Below are 24,278 nucleotides of genomic sequence, written 5' to 3' on the forward strand. Positions count from 1 at the left end.
TCGTGGAGATAGATATCAAGATGATCTACACAGTGGATCACCCCTCAGTACCAGAGCAGGCAAAGAGTCCAGATTTCTCCATCTGATGCAGAGTCTATCATCTGTACATTATTCAACATGGGGTTCTAGACAGTGGCTCAACTTCTCCAGGATCAGTATAGGAGAAGTTAGCACTGGTGGTGGCAATGGTATTGTCAGTGAAACCACACTTTCTGGCACTGAAGGCAGGGTCTGACAGTTCAGGACCCATGTCAGTACAAGGATCATCTGACCTCACCTCATCTGACCTGACCACCTCTTCCTCCTCCTCCTTCTGTTCCTCCACCAAAGCCAAAAAAGAGAGGTGCTTCAACTTGGACTTTTTAGTGATGGATCCAGAAAGTTGAATAGAACTGCCAGGCATTGGCGGAGGTGGAGAATCAGCCTCCGATTGTACAGAAGGCATGACCATAGCTACTACTGAGGCTCTCGAAACTGATGGGGTTGGTAACATGTAGAAACCCAATGCAAACACTGATAGCCCCAAACTCAAGACAGTCAGAAGTGGGTCAGAGGTAACACTGATGAAATTGGTTAAAACAAATGGGGAGAGTTTAGTGATATTATCTGCTTAACAGTATTGGCTGGCTTGTTCCCAAAGAATAGCCTCAAATGCAATGGGTGATTACACTTCATTTGCCAGGGAAAATTCTGATAATGTGTCAACAGTTGTCAGATGTCAGCAATATGTCCCTCTCAGAGACACAGCAATCAAAGAGAATGCTTGCATGTAGGTGGTGCCTTGATCCCACAGTTAGTGCACTTTCTGAAAGGGGCCTGTAAGGCCATATGCCCATAGGCTCAATGAACGCTGCTGTGAAGTGAACTAATGTGAACAAAAAATAAACCAAAATGCTAACAGAAGGAAGAAAGGAAAATAAATCTATGGAAAAAAAGAAAATACTCCACCCAGCACCCTCAGAGTGAGGAGACAGAGATGGAGAAGGCTCTTGATGCTGCTGTTGCAGCAGTCAAAGAGAAACTGAGATGGAAAGTGGGAGCCACACCCCTTGAGTGTGGGCAGTAGGGTGGGCTTTCCCACTTAAATGTCTCAGGTCTAGAAGGTTCCCATCAAAGGTTCTGCTGTACTCTGTATTCTATGCACATTATCTTGATTATTTAGGCAACTGGTTTTCAGTTACCTGACCACATACCTATACTATTACATGACCAAGAATCTGATGATTTGTGACCAGTTTAAAGACTTTTTAGGAGTTTAGAAACATTCCCAATGTACAGCCCTACCCACACTTTATATTGTTTTCTTTCTACTTGCTCCACGTATCCATCAATAGAAGCAATGCAAAAGCTAGAAAGAGGAGTGGAACTATCTCAAGTCAGTATTGTGGAAGGTTCAGAAAGCCTATTCCTCTCATTTGTCTATTATTAAATAATGAGAAATCTGAGGGAATGGCTGCCTATTTTTTATTTAAGTAATATTAATATTCAGTCTCTCTTTTCTACTGGAAATAATTTGTATAGCTGAAGGTTTTGACAATCCTTAGTGAAAAATATCTGGAACAATTAAGGTATGTTATATAGTTAAAATTTCTACTCAAAAGCTTTTTACACAGCAAAGGCAGGAATGATTCTCACATTACAGCTCTCTTACCATTTGAAGTTTCTTTTTCTCCTTGTTAGCATTGGTATGTGCTGCCTCAAGAGCAGTATGATGCTTCCATGCCAACTCCTCCAAGGTCTTAGAATGAGCCTCATTTAGTTGTGCAGCCTCCCCTTCCAGCCTGGCTTGCAGTTTTATCAGCTCCTTCTCATAACATTCTCGCTGTGTTTCCCTTGCTTCATTCACTTTCTGTTAATTCAAACAATACAACAATTTCAAAATCAGCTTATATATTTTTAAATCGCATGCACTGTAGTTGTTGTTCCTACCTGTGACCTTCAATTTTGCAACCCTTACCATCATAGCAGTCCACAGGTCTCATGCTCCCCTAAAGGACTCCACCCATACTCTCTTGCTGCCCCTTATGCCTGGAACAATCTCCCTGAACAATGCCCCCTCTCTTTCCTCCTTCTGACTCTTTTTCAAAACTCACTTTCGCTGTTGCATTTACAGAATTTGGTGGTTTTCCATATATTTGCTACTGTCAATGCATTCTGAATGAGAATCAAAACTCAGTATGTGTTAATACAGAGCAACATTTGTTTCACTCTATTCTATTCTTCTTCCTCCTCCTCCAACTTCCTCCTCCTCCTCCATAATACTTTGAAAAGTATTTTATTGTAAAATGCTACCTGTTTCATAGTGTCTGTCAATTCAGTATCTCAACATTTTATAATACATCATTAAGACATTTTTCTTTTTGAAAATGCATTATTTCATTTACCTTCTCCAGTACAAGGATTTGCTGCCTTTGCCTTTCATCGAGACTTTGTGTTTTGCTTTGTAATAGACTTCTTTCCTCTTCTAGCTTAGACAGCTTCTCTTTTAATCTAGATTTTTCTGATTCCAAATCCCTTATTGTAACTTCCTGGGTCATTTGAGTAGCTTGAAGCATTCCAATGTGACCTGTAAAAACATTAACTTAGAATCTCAGGTACATCCAACATCTCTTGTTAGAATGGCTTCACATATAGACTATACGCAGATTATCCTATCTTGGAACCTAAGCTATGGTACTGAATTTGGTTTAAGTTCATGATTTGTTCTAAACCTGGTAACCACAGTTTCCTTCTTGGATGTAACAGGAAACTATAGTTAATTGACCTATAGTTAATTAAAGAATCCCGACTTCAACTGTGTTGAGAAGGGGAAGAAAAGGTGCTGTGTGCATGGGCCCAAAGCTTGTTCATATATTGGTTTATTAAGCCATGATATCTTATTAAACAAAGATATGATTGTCCAAGCATAGTATCTGTCCAAGTGTTTAGACATATTGAGCATATTAAAAAATATATAATTATCAAATGCCCTATTATATGCACTGTTTAAATAAACATTTTGTGCCACAACTAAAGTCTCATTGTCTCTTGGAGTTAACTTCACTCATAGAACTTTTATAGCTATGACATATCATTTGGTCCTTTTCTTCAGTACTAAATAGTAATTAAACTAAGGGCACTATCACCCCATTCCTATGAACACAGTTCTTGAACTGCCAAAGTATGACGTAACTGCCTAAGGCAGGGGTGTCTATCCTCTTTCAGCCCAAGGACCAATTTCAATTTCAGGGATGCTCTCGGGGCCCGCATTCCAGTTATGGATGGAGGTGGTCAAAAGGGGGCAGGGCTGAAGGCAAAGGGAGTTGGGACCAAAATACCAAAACTCCCAGCATATTTCAGCTTATTTTATTTATTTATTATATTTCTATCCCGCCTTTTTTCCTGCAAGCAACCCAAGGCGGCTGACATAATTCTCCTCTCCATTTTTATCCTCACAACACTGTGAGGTAGGTTAGGTTGAGAGTCAGTGACTGGCCCAAAGTCACCCAGTGAGCTTCATGGCTGAGTGGGGACTTGGACCCGAGTATCCCGCGTCCCAGTCCAATACTCCATGCCACACTGGCTCTTCTAAGCTTAAAGCACTTACTGCTGGTAACTAAGCCTTAAAATGTTTTTCCCCATTCTAAACTTTTAGAATGGGGAAAACCTGTGCAAAGGTCAGAAAACCACCCAACAATCAGTGGTCAGGGGAAAGGGGGTGCAGCCAGGGGAAGAGGACATGGCCATCTGTAGAACCCCGGAGGTCACATTTGGTCCCCAAAAGAGTTCCTAGGGGTCCTAGGGAGTCCATTGAACTTTGTCACTCCCGAACCCTTGCAGCTCTGACACATGTTGTACTGACCAAACATGCCACATGCCCGTCTGTTACTATGACTACAATGCTCTTCTTTTCCTCACAGAGAGATTTTATTTTTATTTTTTATTTTATTTATTGAATTTCGTAATCGCCCATCTGGCTGGTCACCCGGCCACTCTTGCCGACGTACAACAATAGAACGATCAAAAACAGTAAAATTAAGCATTAAAACATCATGTTCTAAAAACACTCTAACCCCCTCCCCCATGCCTGCCTGAACAACCAAGTTTTCAATACGTGGCGGAAGCTCATTAAAGAGGGGGCATGGCGGAGTTCCCTAGGGAGGGAGTTCCACAGAGTGAGGGCTACCACAGAGAAGGCTCTCCCCCTCATCCTCACCAGCCTAGCTGTCCTGGCTGATGGGACAGAGAGAAGGCCATCAGAGGCTGACCTTGTTGCGGGGTCTGTCTGGTATTGCTGGAGGTGCTCCTTGAGATAGGCTGGGCCGGAACTGTATAGGGTTTTAAAGGTCAAAGCCAACACCTTGAATTTGGCCTGGAAAACAACTGCTAGCCAGAACAACTCCTTCAGCGCTGGAGTGATGTGATCACGCCAGCGGCTGCCTTTAATCAGGCGAGCTGCCACATTTTACACCAGCTGCAGCTTCCGAATCGTCTTCAAGGGTAACCCCACGTAGAGCGCTTTACAGTAATCTAGACGAGAGGAGACCAGGGCATGTACTACTGATGACAGCAGATGGTCGGGAAGGTGGGGGTGCAGCCGCCATATCAGATGGAGATTGGCTCTGCCCTGTTCTGGTTCCTGCACAGAATACTCACAATAACAGTGAAAATAGCAGTGCTAGACTCAAAGGGATGGATTATGCCCTAAATTATTAATGAAAATTCCTGAAAACTATTTTGCCATTTGGTACTACATAGTTTTGTAGTATTATCTATTTATTTTGAAGCAAACTATACCACTACCACCACTTGCCTTACCATCCATGCTGTTGCCTTGGCCTTGTCAAAAAGAAACAACTTCTGAATTAGTGAATTCATTGTTTAGCAATGTAACTAACAAAGCAAATAAAGATGTGAAATTTCACTAACTCTGCATTCAGAGTCCTGGCCTTGTGCTGGCTGGTACGAGTGCAACTCCAGAAACTAAACGTAGTGAATTCAGTTAATTATGCAGAAGATATTCATTTTTAGCTTGAGCAAAGGGCGAAGACAAAATCTGACTCAACTCATGGACATTTTAAGAATTAATGTAGATGGTGTAGACAATCTTACATGCAGGAAATGCAAAGTTAGAAGTACATGAAAAGGAAGATTGGATGAGAAAATACTTTGGAAAGAAGTTGTTGTTGTTCAGTCGTTAAGTCGTGTCCAACTCTTCGTGACCCCATGGACCATAGCACGCCAGGCCTTCCTGTCCTGCACTACCTCCCGGAGTGTGCTCAAGTTCATATTCATTGCATCGGTGATGCTATCTAGCCATCTCATCCTCTGCCGTCCCCTTCTCCTTTTGCCTTCAATCTTGCCCAGCATCAGGCAATCCAGAGAGTTTTCTCTTCGCATTAGGTGGCCAAAATATTGGAGCTTCAGCTTCAGTATCTGTCCTTCCAATGAGCACTCAGGGTTGATTTCCTTTAGGATGGACTGATTTGACCTCCTTGCAGTCCAGGGGACTCGTAAGAGTCTTCTCCAGCACCACAGTTCGAATGCATCAATTCTTCGGCGCTCAGCCTTCCTTATAGTCCAGCTCGTTGTGCCATATGTTACTACTGGGAAAACCATAGCTTTGATTATACGAACATTTGTCGGCAAGGTGATGTCTCTGCTTCTTACTATGCTGTCTAGGTTTGCCAGAGCTTTCCTCCCAAGGAGCAAGCGTCTTTTAATTTCATGGCTACAGTCACCGTCTGTGGTGATCTTGGAGCCCAAGAAAATAAAATCTGTCATTGCTTCCATTTCTTCCCCTTCTATATGCCAGGAAGTGAATGGGGCCAGATGCCATGATCTGAGTTTTTTTAATGTTGAGTTTCAAACCAGCTTTTGCACTCTCCACTTTCACCCTCAACAAGAGGCTCTTGAGATCCTCTTTGCTTTCTGCCATTAGGGTGGTATCGTCTGCGTATCTGAGGTTGTTGATAATTCTCCCGGCAATCTTAATTCCAACCTGTGATTCATCCAACCTGGCATTTCTCATGATGTACTCTGCATATAAATTAAATAAGCAGGGCGACAATATACAGCCTTGTCATACTCCTTTCCCAATTTTCCCTCCTTTCCCAACCAATCTGTTGTTCCATGTCCGGTTCTTACTGTTGCTTCTTGACCCTTGTACAGGTTTCTCAGGAGACAGGTAAGGCGGTCTGGTACTCCCATCACTTTAAGAATTTGCCACAGTTTGTTGTGATCCACACAATCAAAGGCTTTAGTGTAGTCAATGAAGCAGAAATACACATTTTCCTGGAATTCTCTTGCTTTCTCCATGATCCAGCGAATGTTGGCGATTTGATCTCTAGTTCCTCTGCCTCTTTGAAACCCCGCTTGTACTTCCAGTAGTTCTCGGTTCACATGCTGCTGAAGCCTAGCTTGTAGGTTTTTGAGCATCACCTTGCTGGCATGTGAAATGAGCGCAATTGTACAGCCTTTTTCAGTCTCGTGGCCACTACTGAGTGTTCCAAATTTGTTGGCATATTGAGTGCAGCACTTTAACAGCATCATCTTTTAGGATTTTAAATAGTTCAGCTGGAATACTGCCATCTCCACTAGCTTTGTTGTTAGCAATGCTTCCTAAGGCCCACTTGACTTCACTGTCTAGGATGTCCGGCTCAAGTTCAGTGACCGCACTATCATGGCTATCAGGGACATTCAGATCTTTCCTGTATAGTTCTTCTGTGTATTCTTTCCACCTCTTCTTAATCTCATTGCTTCTGTTAGGTCCCTGACTTCTTTGTCCTTTATCATGCCCGTCTTTGCACAAAACGTTCCCCTGACATCTCCGATTTTCTTGAAAAGATCTCTAGTCTCTATTGTTTTCCTCAATTTCTTTGCATTGTTCATTTAAGAAGGCCTTCTTGTCTCTCCTTGCTATTCTTTGGAACTCTGCATTCAGTTGGATATATCTTCCCCTTTCTCCTTTGCTTTTTGCTTCCCTTCTTTCCTCAGCTACTTGTAAAACCTCCTCAGACAGCCACTTTGCTTTCTTGCATTTCTTTTTCTTTGGGATGGATTGAGTTGCTGCCTCCTGAACAATGTTACGGACCTCTGTCCATAGTTCCTTAGGCACTCTATGAGGTCTAATCCCTTAAATCTATTCCTCACCTCCACTGTATATTCATAAGGGATATGATTAGGGTATACCTGAATGGTTTAGCGGTTTTCCCTACGTTCTTCAATTTAAGCCGAAATTTTGCAAGAAGCAGCTCATGATCTGAGCCACAGTCAGCTCCAGGTCTTGTTTTTACTGACTGTATAGAGCTTCTCCATCTTTGGCTGCAAAGGACATAATCAATCTGATTTCGATACTGACCATCTGGTGATGTCCATGTGTAAAGTTGCCTCTTGTGCTGTTGGAAAAGAGTGTTTGCTATGATCAGTGTGTTCTCTTGGCAAAACTCGATTCACCTTTGTCCTGCTTCATGATTTCTTGCCTTCCTACTTTAGCATTCCAATCCCCTACGATGAAGAGGACATCCTTTTTTGGTGTTAGTTCTAGAAGGTGTTGTAGGTCTTCATAGAACTGATCAACCTCAGAACCACTGACAGCTCCTATGAAATGTATGCAGCAGTAAAATCAGACGCTGCAGATGACATTACAGATAATACTACACTGACCAACAGTTAATTTTCTTTCTATGTAATTTTATGAAAACCATAGTCCACAATATATACAATCTCACAGAAGTTAAGTGTTCAGTATTAACTACGTATCTGAGGCAGCCAGTGGAAAGCACTGAGCAGCAATCAGAAGTGGGAAGCGCTTTGTCATTACTGCTGGCATCTGTTGAAGGTAGCTGAGACAGGGAGGTAGTTTGTGCAGACATGATCCTGGTAAATGGTCACAGATCCCTGTGTGAACGTCATCAACCTAGTGTAATAGGTGTAACGTTTTGAAGCCACTCTGCATTATCACTTGTGTTATTCCAGTGTTCTACTGCTGTTAATTTGTGATATTCAAATTCTTACAATTAGGAAATTTCCTTTAAAAGAGGTTTGTTGTGGATTAACGTACCATAGAGATTTGTACTGCAGATTGTTTAGAATTTTGGAAAGAACATACAGCACAGAACCTTTAGAGCAAGCATTTAGTTTGAAAGTAAATAGACTTCTGAACTGTGGAAGAAGGACAGAGCACATCACATAAAGAAATCATTAGGTCTACAGCAAGTTCTTCTGAAGTCATCACTCAGGAATTCTATATTTACAGCTGAAGTTGAATTGGTTGTCTTAAACTGGAGATATATAACCACTGATTGGTTTATTTTTTTTTACTTTTGTATAAGTCACAATCTAACATTTATTTATATACCATCTAATAATTATATTTGTGTGGACACAAATTTGATTATATATCAGAAAAAATATACTGTAATATTGCTCCTGCACTTAAAATTGTGTTAGCTTTATAAAATTAGAGACACTCCTAAGAACACAAGATGAGCCATGCTAGATCAGCCCAAAGGATGATCTGGTACAGCATTTTGCTCCCGCAGTGGCCAACCAGATGCCTATGGGAAGTCCACAAGCTGGACATAAGGGTAACAGCACCCTCCCACTCATGTTCCGCAACAGTTGGTATACAGATATATAGTGCTTCTGATATTGGAGATGGTAGGGTTTTCGCATAACATGTCAGCCCACCATGGGCGAGGCTGCAGTGTATACGTGGCCACCATTTTGAATAAGTAACCCCTGCTTCAGTGTTGTTGTGTCATGCAAACCTGGCAAGCGTGGGTTATGTGAGGATTAAACAATGCTTGCATAGCACATGGCCTATTTTAGCATTATGCGAGGGTTTTTTAACCCTCAAATAACCTATGCTTGCCAGATTTGTATGACCTAACAACCACTGACTGGGGGTTGAATATGCAATCTGCTCGGCGTTGGTTAATTAACCCAGGACAAGTCACGGCATGTCATTCAAACCCTATCAGTATATGGCTATCATGACTTGTAGCCACTGATAGCTTTATTTTCTATGAAAACAATCCACTGCATATTGCTTATTTGCAATGTTTCTCACATGTGATGAAAACAGAGAGGCAACTGAAAGCTCTGTTTTCTGGCGCTAAAAGCTTTCTATGATGCAACGTTGGCCTGCTTCAGGAATTCTTCACAATTAAAAAAGCAGAAGAAGCACCAATGAGACACTGCTCTGATTTAATATCTGACCCTTCAGTACAAACTACAAGCAGTAACAGGAAAAAAAGGAGGAACCACATCAGTGTCCAAGAGAGAATCAGAAACACAATTAAGGCACAAGCAGATTTGGTCTTGTGAGGATTAATTTAGACCATTTCTTTTTAAACATCTGGATCAAAATGTTTCTAAACACTAACACTGCAGAGAAATTCTCAATGACAACATTTCCAGGGATTCACATGTTAATGAATTCAGTAATCAATCATGTAATCCACAGCAGAGCACCACTGGAACAATACAACGGAAAATGTGGTAAATGTGAGCACAACCAGATGCATGAATTAATGCAGCTTAATTCTTCCACTTCAGAAACCAAAGGTGAAGCGATAGTAGATATCAAGCATATTACACATGCAGGTGTATGTGTGTGTACATCATTTCATACATACAGTGGCATGAACACAGGCCCATGCCCAGTACTGGATTCACAGAAGCAGCCCTTCAAAAATGCAACAAGGCCACTATAAGTTATGTAATACACAATGCAATATAATTATTTCAGCTGGAATGGTATGTATACACTCACTTTCAATTTGCATTTTGCCTATTATAATTAGACCTTAACAGTACAGTTTTTGCAGTATTGTTTACACATAGGCTGAAAAGTTCAAAATGAAAGATAATTTGGCAAGACCAAGAGAGTTATCCTATAAACTTTTAGTTTATGAGCCTATGCTTTTAGGTCATAAGTCTGCAATCCTATGCATACTATGTGTTCGATGGGGGATAGAAGTATCCCCCATTGAACACAGTGGAAATTATGCTGAGAAAATGGGTATTGCATCATGCTGTGTATGATATTTCACTAAAATAATCAAAATAGAGGCCTGTTTCAAAGGCCACAAATTGCTTTCAATAACACATTTTAAATGAAGAGTGTAGAAAAAGGTATAACAGTTGCCATGAATTTTGCATTGAAGTATTGAATAAAAACTAACATTCTGAATAAATACTTAAGGTAGATTACATACGAAGCACATAGAAACATATACACACATACTGGCTTTCAGTACTAGATCTGTGGCCTGTTGCTGTAAGCGTTCTCTAGCAGCTGTTAGCTCACTTTCAACCTCTTTGTGTTTGCTTAACAATGACACTTCCTCTTCTTTGACGTCATCTAGCTGTTTCTGAAGAGCCTAAGAGAATAGAGAACCTTATTAAAAGGACAAAATAACATTCTTAAAATTGAACAAGTATGAATGAAATTTACCAATGCAGATGGCATCTGAACCTGGTTTTATAAATTATTACCCAGTTTAAAAAACCAAAAACATATGTTGCCCACACATTTTTTGCAGTGCCTTAATCATAGAATTCTGTGATTTCCACAAATTGTATGCCCCTTTTGCATACAAATGAGACCCATATCTACACTTTTACTTTTTGATAGTAATCATTCGCTGATATTTTGGTAAAAATATGAACTTTTTACAGCAGATCGTTCATAGTGTTGTTGCTATTACAGGAAATCAGTTGGTGAACAACAAATGCATTCTTTCCACAAATTGGGTTGGATCTAAGAACCATAACTACAAGAAAAATATAGTGTTGCTCTGCAAGAGCTTACACAAGAGTGCACACAGTGCTGTAACAGGCAGATTCTATAGTAGTTCTCATACTTCCACTTGTACATAACTCCTTGCACAAACATAAGAATATACTTGGATTTATTTTCACTTTTCTTTCACAGCACTCTACGGTAAGGTATAAAACTGTTCTTTCAGATGCAGAAGATACCTTCTGCATGCAGAAGGATATCTCTAGATTCAATATACTGAGCTTCTAGGCCAGAATTACACCTCATGTCATATCAATATGATCCCATCATGGTGACACTATATCCCTCTTGTGTATTTATGCCTCGTCGAGCACACAATAACATCTGTTGCGGTATTTTGGATAATACGGAATAAAAAGCAGGAAATAATGCTAGAAAAGCAGTATACAGAATGCCTAGTGTGCTCCAACAGTTATCAGTATACTTTAATACTGATAAAAAGCACTAGAGTAGATCCAGCTCCAGACAAGAGGGCTCCTAGCGCTACCACTTGAAAGGCATTGCACAGCTATTCTGTCTTTTTCTCCTTAACAGATATTTTCTGGTATGAAAAAAGATGGAAGAAACAGTAGGAAAACACAAGAGGGTTACAAATAGAAGACAATGACTTCTGAACCCTCTGTTAAATTTTATGGATGAGTCAGGGTGATTGCACAATAAAGGGCTCATCTGGAAGAAGCTGTAGAGAATGTACAAAATACCATGCTAAATGTAATCCTTTGCTTTCACCTTTGATTTGAGTGTGTGTGTGTATATAAAATATGTATAAACACACATATACACACTAGTGAATGGACTTGGCTTCACATGTTTAAGAATAGCCCTTAGTTTGATACAGCAAAGCCTTCAAGCAACGTTACACAACTGGAAGAGCTGTCTGAGTGAAGCCAGGGCCGCTGGCACCCCTAGACCTAACCCCTGCTGTGGTGCACCCTTATAGTCCCCTGAGGGAAGGGGCTGTCCACTCCATTCCCTTGAGATGGGGCTGCCCTAGAACAGGGGGGACAAGGAAACTATATAACTCTGTCACTTGGACTTCTCCCCCCCCCACAACTTCAAACTGTATAAACTGCAAATAGGGATGGGGGAGAATTTCTCCCCGAAACTTCAGGGGGCCAAGCGCCAACGAATTCGGTCCTCCGAAGGTTGTTCGGGGAGAACTTCTCTGCCCCCCCGCACCCCGCACCCCCCCAGGATGGGACTTACCTTTCACGAATGTCCCTCCCGGTGGCAGGTCCCGGCGGCAGTTCGGCAGGTCTTCATCAGGGGCGGCAGCCGGTCTTTCGACCGGCCGCCACCGCCGCCATTACAAGCAAAGTAAAAAAAAAAAACCGCCCCCGTGATAGGCTACGTAACGATTAACGTAGCCTATCACGGCTAGATTTGCAAAGTCAGCCGTGATAGGCTACGTTAATCGTCACGTAGCCTATCACAGGTGACTTAAAAAACAAACAAACGCGTGTACGGCTAATGGCGGCCCCCATAGGGAGCCGCCATTTGCATTCCTTAGTTGGTCCCTGTAGTCTATGTAAAGATTTACGTAGACTACGGCGAAAATAAGGACAACGTAGCGTTGCCCTTATTTTCGCCGTAGTCTACGTAAATCTTTACGTAGACTACAGGGACCAAATAAGGAACGCGAATGGCGGCTCCCTATGGGGGCCGCCATTTGCGTACGCGCTTTTCTTTTCTTTTTTTTTAAGTCACCCGTGATAGGCTACGTGACGATTAACGTAGCCTATCACGGCTGACTTTGCAGATCTAGCCATGATAGGCTATGTAAATTGTCACGTAGCCTATCACGGGGGCATTTTTGTTTTTTGTTTACTTTTTATTTCGCGGCCGGGCGAGGCGAGGCGCCTCCTCCCCAGCCTGAATTTCGGCCAGGCGAGGCGGGAAGCCTCCCCCCCGGCCTGAATTTCGGCTGGGCGAGGCGGCCTCCCCCCCCAGCCTGAACTTCGGGGGGAGCAGCGAAGCGCCTCCCCCCCACCGTGAAGCAAGCTGCAAGACCAGGTAAGTGACTTTCGTGCACCCCTAACTGCAAAGCTATAAGCTGGTTAGGAAAGTCTGCCATCTAGTGACTGTAGATGGTACTGTAAACTCCAAAAACACAAACATATTTACATTAATTAAAACCAGTTGGTTCCCCATGAACACAGTTTGGAGAAAAATCTAATTTAATGAAAGGGATAACTTAACTAACTGCATTTATTGAAACATTCAAAGTGTAGGTGTCTTTTAATCCCTTCATGATTTACAGGTCATATGTTACTGGCATATCATTGTACTTTGGCTTGCACTTGTGTTTATAAAGGTGTACAGAGACTTTGTGTGTTCATATTTCATTTTGCTCCAATTTGGAATTAATTATGTTTAATTATACTTGAAATTTTTATATTAAAAATAAAACTTTATAGCACATTGTTACAGAAGATAGCCTAATTCTTTTTTTAAAAAAATAAAAGCTTTATGGACATAAATAAACTCCCGACTTTGAACTATAGTGAAAACCATTGTTATTCATGGAATCTGTGTGTCAAGACCTTTCCAATGAAGTGTGCTTCATGAGAATCGTTCAAGAGGAAGGCAGTCAGAAAAGGATGACCAACTAACTCCCAACTTTGAATTATATATATAAGATTCATTAATGCATTTAAAAAACCAAACAGCCCTGAGGTGCACAGCCCTAGGCTCTCCTTAGTATGCATGCCAACATTTAGGTGTTTCGGTTTCATGTTCTTAGAGTTATGGCGCTGAAAGGCAGATACACATCCTCTTTTATTATTATAAATGTGAGTGCTACTTTTTTACCCCACAAGGGCCTGCAATGTGACTTACAAAACATGATAAAACAATGGGCAGAATACAACTAGTTTCTCTTCTGTCAGTGGAACAGAAAAGGGTGAGAATGTAAGTGATTCCCTCTCACCTGCAGCCTCCTATACCCCCCAAAATTTGCTCTGTGGGGTCCACCAACATTCCAGAATAGATTATGGGTGTGCCTGGGGGGCTGCAGGGTCAAGGGGGAACTGCTGAAAATCACACTACTCCCCATTCTGCTGATGGAAGCAAACTAGTTGGGTTCTTCCCAATAACAATTTAAAACATAATCAATTAAAACAAAAAGCAATATACTAAAACAGCAGCATTAAAAATTACTTTGAGGATAATGTCAAAAGCACATCTAAAAACACTTTTGACAATTTTTCTGAAGTCTAGAAGGGGACGGGCCAACTGGGCTTTTCTAAGGAGGGCATTCAAGAGCCTTTGCACCACCATCCGAAAGGCCCAGTCCCACATACCAAGTGATGGTGCATTTAAAAATATTTATAACAAATGTTCTACTAATACTACAATTTGCATTCTGACCTAACAAAGAAAAGTTAATTTAAAAAGATGACTAAAGATGTAGCTTAATTAGAAAACATTTTAAATTCCTGTTTCAAAACTGAACTTTATTAAAGAAAATATGTGAATATAAAAAGCAGCTTACAAACAAAAAGGAAAAAAAGGAATGACTAAGCTATCTGCCACTGAGTGCAAATCAGTGTCATTTATTATGCATGCACAATATACAATTTTTATCCTTTCTTCAAGCCTTAAGCTATGTTAGATGACAGTCATAGAAAATTGATAAGTGCTTAAAATGCAGGGAGACAGCAGACTGAAAATGCCAATATACTAAATATTAATGATTGCATTATTTAGCACAACAATATATGGCAGCATTTGAAGAAAGAATTGAGTACCTTACTCCTTAGTGTTTTAGAAAGAAAAGCAAATAAAGTATGCAGTGAGATAAAATCTTAAAACAAGCAATGTATATTCTTCCTATCAGTAGCAAAGGATGCATACAGTGCAACCAGTTTAGAATACTCAACTGGCAAGAAATTAGAAAAATGTGATCTAGAACTGATAGAGTTCATGACTAAGCCCCCAAAGGACTTCACATATCAGTGGAATTAGTGAAACAGTCCATATGAATTCTTGGAGATAATGACCTGGTTCGAACATAATGTTAACGCATGGTTTGTTGCCCTTCCCAGGGTTTGTCTAGCAGATGACTGAACAAACAATAGTTTTCTCAATCCTTAGGTTGTTTGTTTCCCTCCTCTTTCACCTGCTCCCTCCCTGTATCCAAAATGCCTTCTCTAGTACTGGCATGTAGAGAGGCTGGGGGTTTTTTTTGTTTTTTTTTTACCACTCTTGCCCATCGCCTCTGTAGCCTAGTGAAACAATCCATGAACAACCCATGGTTCTGGGTTCACCTGTAACAACAACCCATAGTTTAAACAACCAAGAATTCACAACCCAACAACAAACCATGGGTTCTATTTCTGGGGTGTTTGTAGTTAACAACCTGTGGTTTGTTAGTGTGGCTGGATTCACACATCATAGCAACCCAGAATTCAACAACCCATGCTTTATTATTATTTTTAAATGGAAGCATGTTGTATATGGGAAATGTTTAACATCTGAATGGCTTTGAGATTCAATATTCAAATGGTTTATCAAGAAGATAGCAAAGATGAAAAACTGTCAAGTGGTAGTGATATAGACTTAAATGTTCATAAGCAATTCATGTATAAGTATCTAGCTGTTACTTCTTGTAAGTTTCATTGGTTTTGTTTTAAACAAATACTGTAGCAATGCTTATCTCACCTGTACATTGTTTTCTGCTGTACTTAGTGCTACTTGAAGCTTCTGGCATTTTTCTCGTAGACCGCCGGCTTCATCCTGTACCATCTGCAATTCAGTCTTAAGCTTCCCCAGGTTTTTTCGTAAAATAGATTCTTGGCTTTGAAACTCCTTTCTTAATTCCACTTCTTTCTCTTTGCATGTTTTCAGGCTTTCAGCTGTAAAGAGCTGTGACCTTTTCATAGTATCAAGTTCATGTTCATAGAAAGATTGAGCTTTGCTGAGTTTACCTTCATAGTCCTCAATAAGCTTTTTTCTTTCCAATCTTAGCTCTTCAACTTTGGAATTCAATTCTTCCACGTCCCGCCTGTGTAATTCTTCTAACTTTTCCTGTCCCTTGCTTAAAGTAGCATTCTGATTCTGATGGGTCTTCATAAGTTCTTGTACCTCAACTCTATGTGCAGACCTCAGCTCTTCAAGAGCTGAACGTTTATCCTTCTCAAACTGTACCTGAACTTGTATAAAACTCCGTAACCTCTCCTCAAATTTCTTTCTAATTTCTTCTACTTCCCGAGACATAGTTACTACACGTTGGACATGCTGAGCTTCTGCACAAAGTTGCATATCCTCAACTCTGTCTTTATAAGCTTCAAACTCAGTTAAGGCTTGATGCTTCATCTTTTTATGATCTTCCAATGACTCTTCTAAAACCTGGATCTTTCTTTTCAGATCTATTTCCTCAGAAACTTTACCCTTATACTGCAGAATCTTTTCTCTAGTTTCTGCAAGAATTTGTTGGATTTCTTCTTCATGAGCATCCTTGAGGGCTTGAATAGCTGCTTCGTGTTCATCATTCTTTGTGTTCAGAGCATATATTACCTGCACATATAAACACAGAAAAGATTATTCCCTTTCTCACAACAAAGAATTTCAAAATAATCTGATATGGGACATTTTGTGGCACATCTTCGAACACTCCATGTTGTTAAAGGAGAAGTTTTATCATGATACTAAAATGAATGATACTACAAAGAATATATTAATATGAAAGAATTAGTACATCTAGCTAGCAATACCAAAATGGCCTAAGTACTGTTTTCTGATAAAGATATGAAGGTAAGCAGCAATACTAGCAATATATGGATTAGAGGTTATATCCACCATCACAGAACCAACATCCACTTGCACAATAGGATTTTCTCTTCTCCCCCTGCTCCCCCACATGTGGTCTCCCAACTCTCCAGAGAAGTGCACAGGTGGCTGCAGGGGGAGGGGGAAATCATTCTACCAGTGGTGTTCATTTTGCTGGTGGAAGGAGACCACTGCATACAACTCAGAATTTGTAACTGAAGTTGTTAATCAGTTACATTTACAAATAATATTATGTATCCCCATAATTCCACTTGCCCTTTCCTACACATGCCTTTTGGGAAAGAGACTGGCTGGGCCTCAGGCCAGAGCCTTCCTAATGGTGGCCCCAACCCCATGGAATGTTCTAATAGGGGGTGGGGAGGAGAAAAGATTGACTATTAGCCTATTGATAAGACCTTATGTTCTTACACAACTCTCAGGATCACTTAATATAGATGAACTATGCCTTAAATCAGGGCTACAGAACCTGTGGACATCTTGATGTTGTTGGAAATCAAGTCCCATCAGCCCCAGCTAGCATGGCCAATGGTGAGGGAATTTGGAAGTTGTAGTCCAACAGCATTTGGAGAACCACAAGCTCCCACCCCTGCCTTATAAGACAGGAAATCCTGGGTACAATACAACTCTGATCTAAGTTTGCTTAAACCTGACAATTTCAGTGGGCTTAAGCATATCAATTTGGCCCCCCCATGCCTAATTTTGTGTTGGATTGTGGCTCCTGTATACTCTGCATTTTAAATTTAACACACAAATTGGCAGATTCTAGGGTTTCTAGAAAAAGATGTTAACATGCAAGAATAAAGTCAGTCAAACTCTGATGTAATAATCTAACCAATTGTCTGAAAGGCAGTTTTGAGCCAGACTAAGCATGATACTAAATATGTGATTTCCAGTCACATCCATTAAAAAAAAATTATAGCAGGCACCAGGAGGGGGAACAATAGAAACTTTCTTCCTGGGGCTAATGGCAGCTTGGGTCGGGGGGTTTATGTCAGGACCACATTTGAAGAGGAAAAGTTAAACCTTTCTGGGTGCTGTGGTCCCAATGAAAACTGCTGCTCCATGCCTGCTTTTAAAAAAAAACAAAACATGCTTTCAAATGATATGTTTAGGGTGTAAAGGTGATTATTTGATTGTGTGGGCATTTGGAATATAGTTATTCTGCTGTCTTTATAGAAGCAAACCCATGTATGTTTAAGGACAGGAGAACAGACAAAATATCTACCCTAAATCTTATTTATATAAGAACTGTTTATTAAAAATAGAGTTCAGTCTGGGTATTCAAATAGTATTCAACCATTTTTGTGCTGGAAATTTCATTTGTGATTTTCCTCTGTCTTTGGAAACTGACAGGATAAAAGTTTTCTAAATAATATGGACAAACAAAAATTAAGTACTTACATTTGAAATAGTTTAGCCTAAACCAACCAAGAACAAAATCACCCATATGCAAAGAACGCTGTCATTTACATTATGAATGTAAGGACCATGATCCAGCTCTTACAAACATGGACAGCAGAAGATTCAGAAGCAGATGATCAGTAAATGGGGTATGACTTACAAGTGTGTATTGGGGGCGGGGGGGTTGGCCTGACTTATTTCTTGTCCTCTCTATCTGCCCTCTTCTCTTGCTGCTCAGTGATGGTTCATGGCAGTGTGCTCCTCCACTGGGCACATCTCATCTCCCCCACACATATTACTGGAAGCAGAAAGAACTCTGCATGCAGACCTAGATCGCCATCCCCTAACACTTTGTCTGGTGCCTATAGGCAACAAGAAAATCCATGTAGGTGAGTTGGCTGGGTCCACGTCGTTTTGTGCTGGACACGGAGGAAAGGAAGTAATTCCTCAGTTCCATTCCTCCTCTGTCAGCCCATTTGGTTTCCATGGTGGAAGTGAAGGAGGGGATTACTTCTCTTAGCAGTCTAGTAACCCCCCCCCCCTTTGCAGGCTAGTAATGTTGGTGGAGTTATTTAGAAGGCTGGGGGAGGGTAAGAAAGAGGGGGAAATAAGCCTGTTGTGGAAAAAATAAAATAAAAATATTTCTCCCCACACTTGGTAAGAACTTAGACCACGAACTGTAGTTCAGATGTAAAAGAAAAGTATAGATGAGTGTAATGAACATACTGAAGCCACATAACACCATACCTCCAAATAAGTTCATCCAACAACCTCATATATACATTGAACAGGAGAGGGAATTGAATGGTCAGGACATAGGATACGATCTTCATGTCATATGATACTTTTTCATTATTAAAGTGAACTTCAACCCTTCAGAAATATGATTTGAAATTAGTATCAGTCCACAATGAAAATCCGATTCCATATTTGGTGTGGTTGCACCCTTCTTTATGACACTTTCTATGGGAGTTAATTATATTATACATCTGGTTCTTAAATATCCTGACCTCATTACAGCAGGGGTGGGGAACCTCAGGCCTGTGGGCCAAAAACAGCCTACCTGGGGGCCAAATCCAACCTTCCAAGATTTTCCAGATGGCCATGTCCCCACCCCTTTTCCCAACTGTTTGGTAGCTTCTTAGCTATTGCATAGTTTTTCTCTCCATTCTAAAAAGTTGAAATGCTTCCCCTAAGGCTTAGTTACTGGCAGTGAGAGTGTTAGACAAACATAGGCTGGTATTTTTGGCTCCCCCCCTCGAATGTGGCCTGAGAGCTTCTCTGAAATTGAATTTGGTCCTTGGGCTGAAAGAGGACCCACACTCCTGCATTACGGACTCTGTAGCTGAACCCCTCACTTCCACATCAGGAACATATTCAAATCAGGCGCCTTGCGATGTAGTCATTAGGGAGCAGATTACAAGCCTTGCTGAGCTATAATTTGTCTTACTGTAGAAGGCATGTGCTTTTCTCAGCCCCTGACTGATAACCAATAATGGCTACAATGAAGAAAGTTTGCAAGGTCGTAGAGCAGGGGTCCCCAAAGTGCTGCCTGTGGGCACCTCCAATGGTCCCCCCCCTTAAAAAAAATATATATACATACACGGATTTGTATGAAATGCATACAACTTTCTAGCAATTATACATCGGCTTCAACAAAAGCAGACCAAATATCCAAATAAGTTTCCATTTGAAGGTGGTGTCTATATGCCACCCATTCAAATATTGAAAGCGTTGTACGGTTCTCAGTCCATTGCATTATAGGAGGTGAATGTTCATCCTTCCAGTGCTGTAATATCTGTCAAAAGGGTGCAGAGAATCCATTTACATTGACAATTTGTTCATTTCCATGAAGAAGGTAAATAATATAAAAGAACGTATACATCAGTGAATATTAAAGACTGTTCCAGTACAAAATTTATCTGTGTAATAACCTCCCCACATAAAGAAGCAACTACTGGACATTATCAAAACATATGTTTAAAAGAAGAATTAGCTGTATTGCACCAGTAGAAATTAGCAGAATTTGACAATATCTTATTAAAGAGACATTGTGGTGTCCAACAGACACGAAACAAAAGTTTTTGCTGAATAAGACACAGCCTAAGATCCATAGACGCAACAGGTAGATGCCAAAGCGGTGATCCAGTGGTGCCCACAACAGTTTCTCAAATTCCCAAATGTGCCCACGGGTCCAAAAAGGTTGGGGACCTGTGTAGTAGAGGATTACCTTTGCTTGATTAGCATATTACATAAACAGTGAGAAATTCTGAGCTGAAAATTCACTTTACTGAGGACCTGTCAGAAAGGCCAGACTGCTAAAAGGATGGATTCCATCTTCACACTAGCACTTTTGAGAGGTCATGGTTGAATCTGTGAAGGAACCAGATCTCATGCTGGGTTCTCGGGGGAGGGGGTCTCCACGGGCAATCTGCTGTGAGCTGGCTCCATTTGGAGGTCATTCAGGGCACAAGTGGGCTGCCATCCTGCAGCTACCCTGGAGCTTTCATGCAAAACTGGAGTTCCTGAGACTACCTAAAGTCTGATTCTTTTCCTTAGGTTGGGTTCTCTGCACTATAGTTGTTGTGTGCCCCAACCCCCGCATTTAGTTTGGGTATGCTAGCCCTGCCCAGGGGTGTGTCTTTCACTGTGACCCAGGTCAAGGGGTGTTTCCTGTCCCTATCTTTCCCATCCCTGTCTTTCCCAGCACAAACATATGCATGACTACTCAGAAGTAACTCCCATTGTGGTCAATGAGGCTTGTTTCCGAAATGCGCACTCCTGAAGTTACTGAGATTCCCATGAATCGAAATAATGCATTTAGGAGCTTTAAAGCTATGTCAAAGCTGTGTATCTTTGATGTTTGCTTCCTTGCTTTTCCAAAGTAATTAATTCACAGCTTCACACCTCGGAAGCATCAGGAGCTTTAGAGGAAAGAAGAAACGGGATTAGAAAGGGGGCTGGTTGGAGCCACAGTGCTTCAAGTATTCAGAGTGTTAACTCTCCTAAAGACTGTGAAGTGCTCTGTCGAAGCTGGTGTCTCGGATGTCTGCTTCCTTGCTTTTCAGAAGCAAATAATTTGCAACTTCGCTCCTTCGCAGCATTGGGAACTTCAAGGGAGAAGGTTGCAGCTGTGTTTCTTTAATGTTTGCTTTGTCAGCTGTAACAGGAATAGTTAATATGAAGCTTCACTCCTTTGCAGCATTGGGAGCTTCAGGGGAGGGAGAAGTCTGCAGCTGTGTTTCTCTAATGTTTGCTTAGCTATAAGGAAGCGGGGGGGGGGAGCCTCTCGCATTAATACACCTAGTCTCTCTCTCTCTGTCTCTCTCTCTCTCTCTCTCACACACACACACAGAGTATATCACTTGTCCTTTTATTATATTTTATTATGGCTTAAAGTTTTCCCATTTAGAATCTAGTTTAAAAAATTCAACACATTTTGGGGACAAATACATGTTTTGCACATTCATTCACTTAACTGCATGCAGCGCTGTTACATACAGCATTATCACACACCACAACCACAAATTATTCTATTTTATTAGGTTTACATCCCACCCCATTTCATGGTCTTAGAACAGCTTACAGTGGTTTTTACAAATGCCAACACCTCTGTCCCCAAGGGGCTTGCAATCTATATATTAAGGAATTATAGAATTTATTTACATATAAAAAGATACTACTTTAGATTGCTTTATGCCTTGGGATGATTCTACACAAACTGGCTTAGCTTAACATTCATTGCATCTAAAAGCTTTAAGACTCTCCCTCTCTCTCTTGGAAGAGACACAATTCTGACTCTAGAGCAGATGGCATACTCTTGCATGATCAACTATAAAAGGGCCATTATCTGCTGCTAGCAATCTCATCAGCATGATGCTCTTTTCATCCTGACTAAATCCTGTTTTTCTGCCTAAATGTGCTACAGAATGCCAACCATAGGACAAGATGCAGTTATTCTAGGCAAGGCTCAGAAAGTAGGTGTTCACCTGTGCCCCAATACTAAGCCTAGTTGTAGCTCATGGAGTTGGGGGGGTGCAGCCCTACAGTATGGCAACCCATGGTAAGACTACATCACACACCATGCAGGATAGGCTGCCTCCTCTTGCAGCCTGGCTTTGGACAGATCTTTCATGTAGTCCAAGCTGTAGTAACCTGAATACAAGAGTAGGCCTGGGCAGCTGGGTGCCCTATATAGAATTTTGAGGCACTCACCACTGGAAGTACTGCATAATATTCACATAGGATTCTTGTGTGTGGAGGCCAAGAAAAGTCAGGATGCTTCACTGTAACTGTAGCTCTTCGAGTGGTCATCTGTGCATTCACACATATGGGCTCTGTGCATGTGAGGAGCCTCTATTCAGGAGACTTCTATATTTGAGGAATGTTTTCGGCAGGAACCCTCCCCCACCATCTCACTGCGCGTGTCTGAGTGGGTTCCTGCCTATCTCCTCAGGTCCTTGAGACCGCAATATACAGTCTCGGATCCAAGGATTTTTCAGTATCATTGTACGTATATCGACACTGAAGAGGGGACAGTGGGCGGGTTGTGTGAATGCACAGACGACCACTCAAAGAACTACAGTTACAGGTAAACAACCTGCCTTTCTTCTTTGTGGTCTCTGTGCATCACACATACTGGTGATTAACACACCAACTTACTGGAAGTGGGTAGGTGTCCTATTGCAATACAGACCACAGTACCGCTCTTCCAAAAGTGCAGTCCAATCATGCCTGCATGTCCAGTTTATAATGTTTCACAAAGGTTGATGGACTAGACCACATAGCAGCCTTGCACAGGCCCCTTAAAGGTACTCCTTTCCCAAAAGCCGTCGATGTCACTATTCCTCTCATTAGATTTGAGGGAAGGGTTTTAGACCAACAATCTGGTATGACAATGTTATGGTTTGGACTATCCAAGCAGCCAATCTTTGGGATGACACAATCCCCTGGCAGGTCCCCCATAGCAGACAAACAACTTTTGTGATTTATGAAATGATTCAGTCCGTGCCTTGTAAAAGGCTAAAACTCTACGCACATCCAGGTTGTGCAGTCTTCTCTCCAGATCCGAAGAAGCTGATGGGAAGAATGATGGAAGCACAATAGAGTGATATGAAGATCCGAAACTACTTTTGGAAGAAAAGTGATGTACAGTGTAAGAACAACCTTTTCCTTATGAAAGATGGTAAATGAGGCATCGATGCGCTAAGCACATAGTTCACTTGCTCTCCAGGATGATGTTATAGCTACTAGAAAAGCTACTTTCCATGAAAGTAAATGAATGTCAATACCAGCCAGAGGCTCAAAGGGTTTCGACATCAGAACCCATAATACCAACGAAAGACTCCGCTGCGGAGCCAATTCCTTCACAGGTGGGACGAAGTTCTGCAATCCACATAAAAATTGTCTGGTGAGAGAGTGAGTGAAGACTGAAGACCCTTGTACTGGACTTCTCATAACTGATATAGCTGCAGTATAAATCCTAACAGAAGAGTTAGGAGCCCCATCTCAAAAATAAATGGTGAAGAAACAAAAGAATATCAGAAATGGAACTAGAAAAAGGATTAAAACGATTAGAACCAGCAAATTTCTCAAATGTTGTCCGTTTAGCACTGTATGAATGTCTGGTAGGTGGTTTCCTTGCTGCATCCAACACCTGTTGTACCTGTGATGGTACTGATGTGTGTACTTGCTCTATCAAATTCTCCAAGCTGTCAACTTCAGGATGCTAAAATCTGGGTGTCAGATCCACCCTCGACCCTAAGAGATTAGATCCTGCCTTAGCAGAAGATGAACAATATTTCCTTTGGCCATATCGGACAGAATCATGAACCATGGTTATCTTGGCCACCGTGGTGCGATCGACACGCAATTGGTATTTTCTCTTTAATCATCACAATCACTTTCGGTAGCAGAGGAAATGGAGGAAAGAGATAAAACAATGCTCTGATCCACTGAAGGCCCTAACGATGATCGCCCTGCTCCCACCCTCGAGCAGAATATTTTGCAAACCACATTCGATGGGTTTGCAAACAGATCCATGGATGGTTGGCCCCATCATCGAAAGAGGCAACGTAGGATGAGAGGAGACATTTCCCATTTGTGGGATGCCTGGTAAGCGTGACTGAGGGAGTCTGCCAAAGCATTGTTCACTCCTGCAATGTGAATGGCTGTCAAGTGAATGCCCCAGGGGACAACCCAATTGTAAATTTTGAGTGGCCCACTAGTTTCGATGAGTGTGTACCTCCCTGACTGTTCAGGTGCCAGAGAACTGGAGTGTTGTGTTAGAACCTGGACA

The 24,278-nt window shown here is 41.4% G+C and overlaps 1 protein-coding gene across 13 annotated transcripts in view; it reads right to left on the reverse strand.

Annotated features, from left to right (window-relative positions):
• The window catches only part of FAM184A (family with sequence similarity 184 member A), a 150,231-nt gene that overhangs the window by 73,738 nt on the left and 52,215 nt on the right, over positions 1–24,278 (reverse strand). For all 13 annotated transcript variants that reach the window (XR_014786669.1, XR_014786668.1, XR_014786667.1 and 10 more), the window contains 4 exons: positions 15,452–16,306; positions 10,232–10,367; positions 2,385–2,566; positions 1,652–1,849 (listed from right to left, as the gene is read on the reverse strand). Coding sequence is in view for 9 of the 13 variants with exons in the window: in XM_084827403.1 (XP_084683529.1) it covers positions 1,652–1,849; positions 2,385–2,566; positions 10,232–10,367; positions 15,452–16,306 (1,371 nt within the window). In the remaining 4 variants the exon portion in view is untranslated. The remainder of the gene's footprint in view (positions 1–1,651; positions 1,850–2,384; positions 2,567–10,231; positions 10,368–15,451; positions 16,307–24,278) is intronic.

Source organism: Heloderma suspectum, chromosome 1 (assembly GCF_057233095.1).
Source record: "Heloderma suspectum isolate Gila_16-S chromosome 1, 16-S_ref, whole genome shotgun sequence".
NCBI classification, from domain to species: Eukaryota; Metazoa; Chordata; class Lepidosauria; order Squamata; family Helodermatidae; genus Heloderma; species Heloderma suspectum.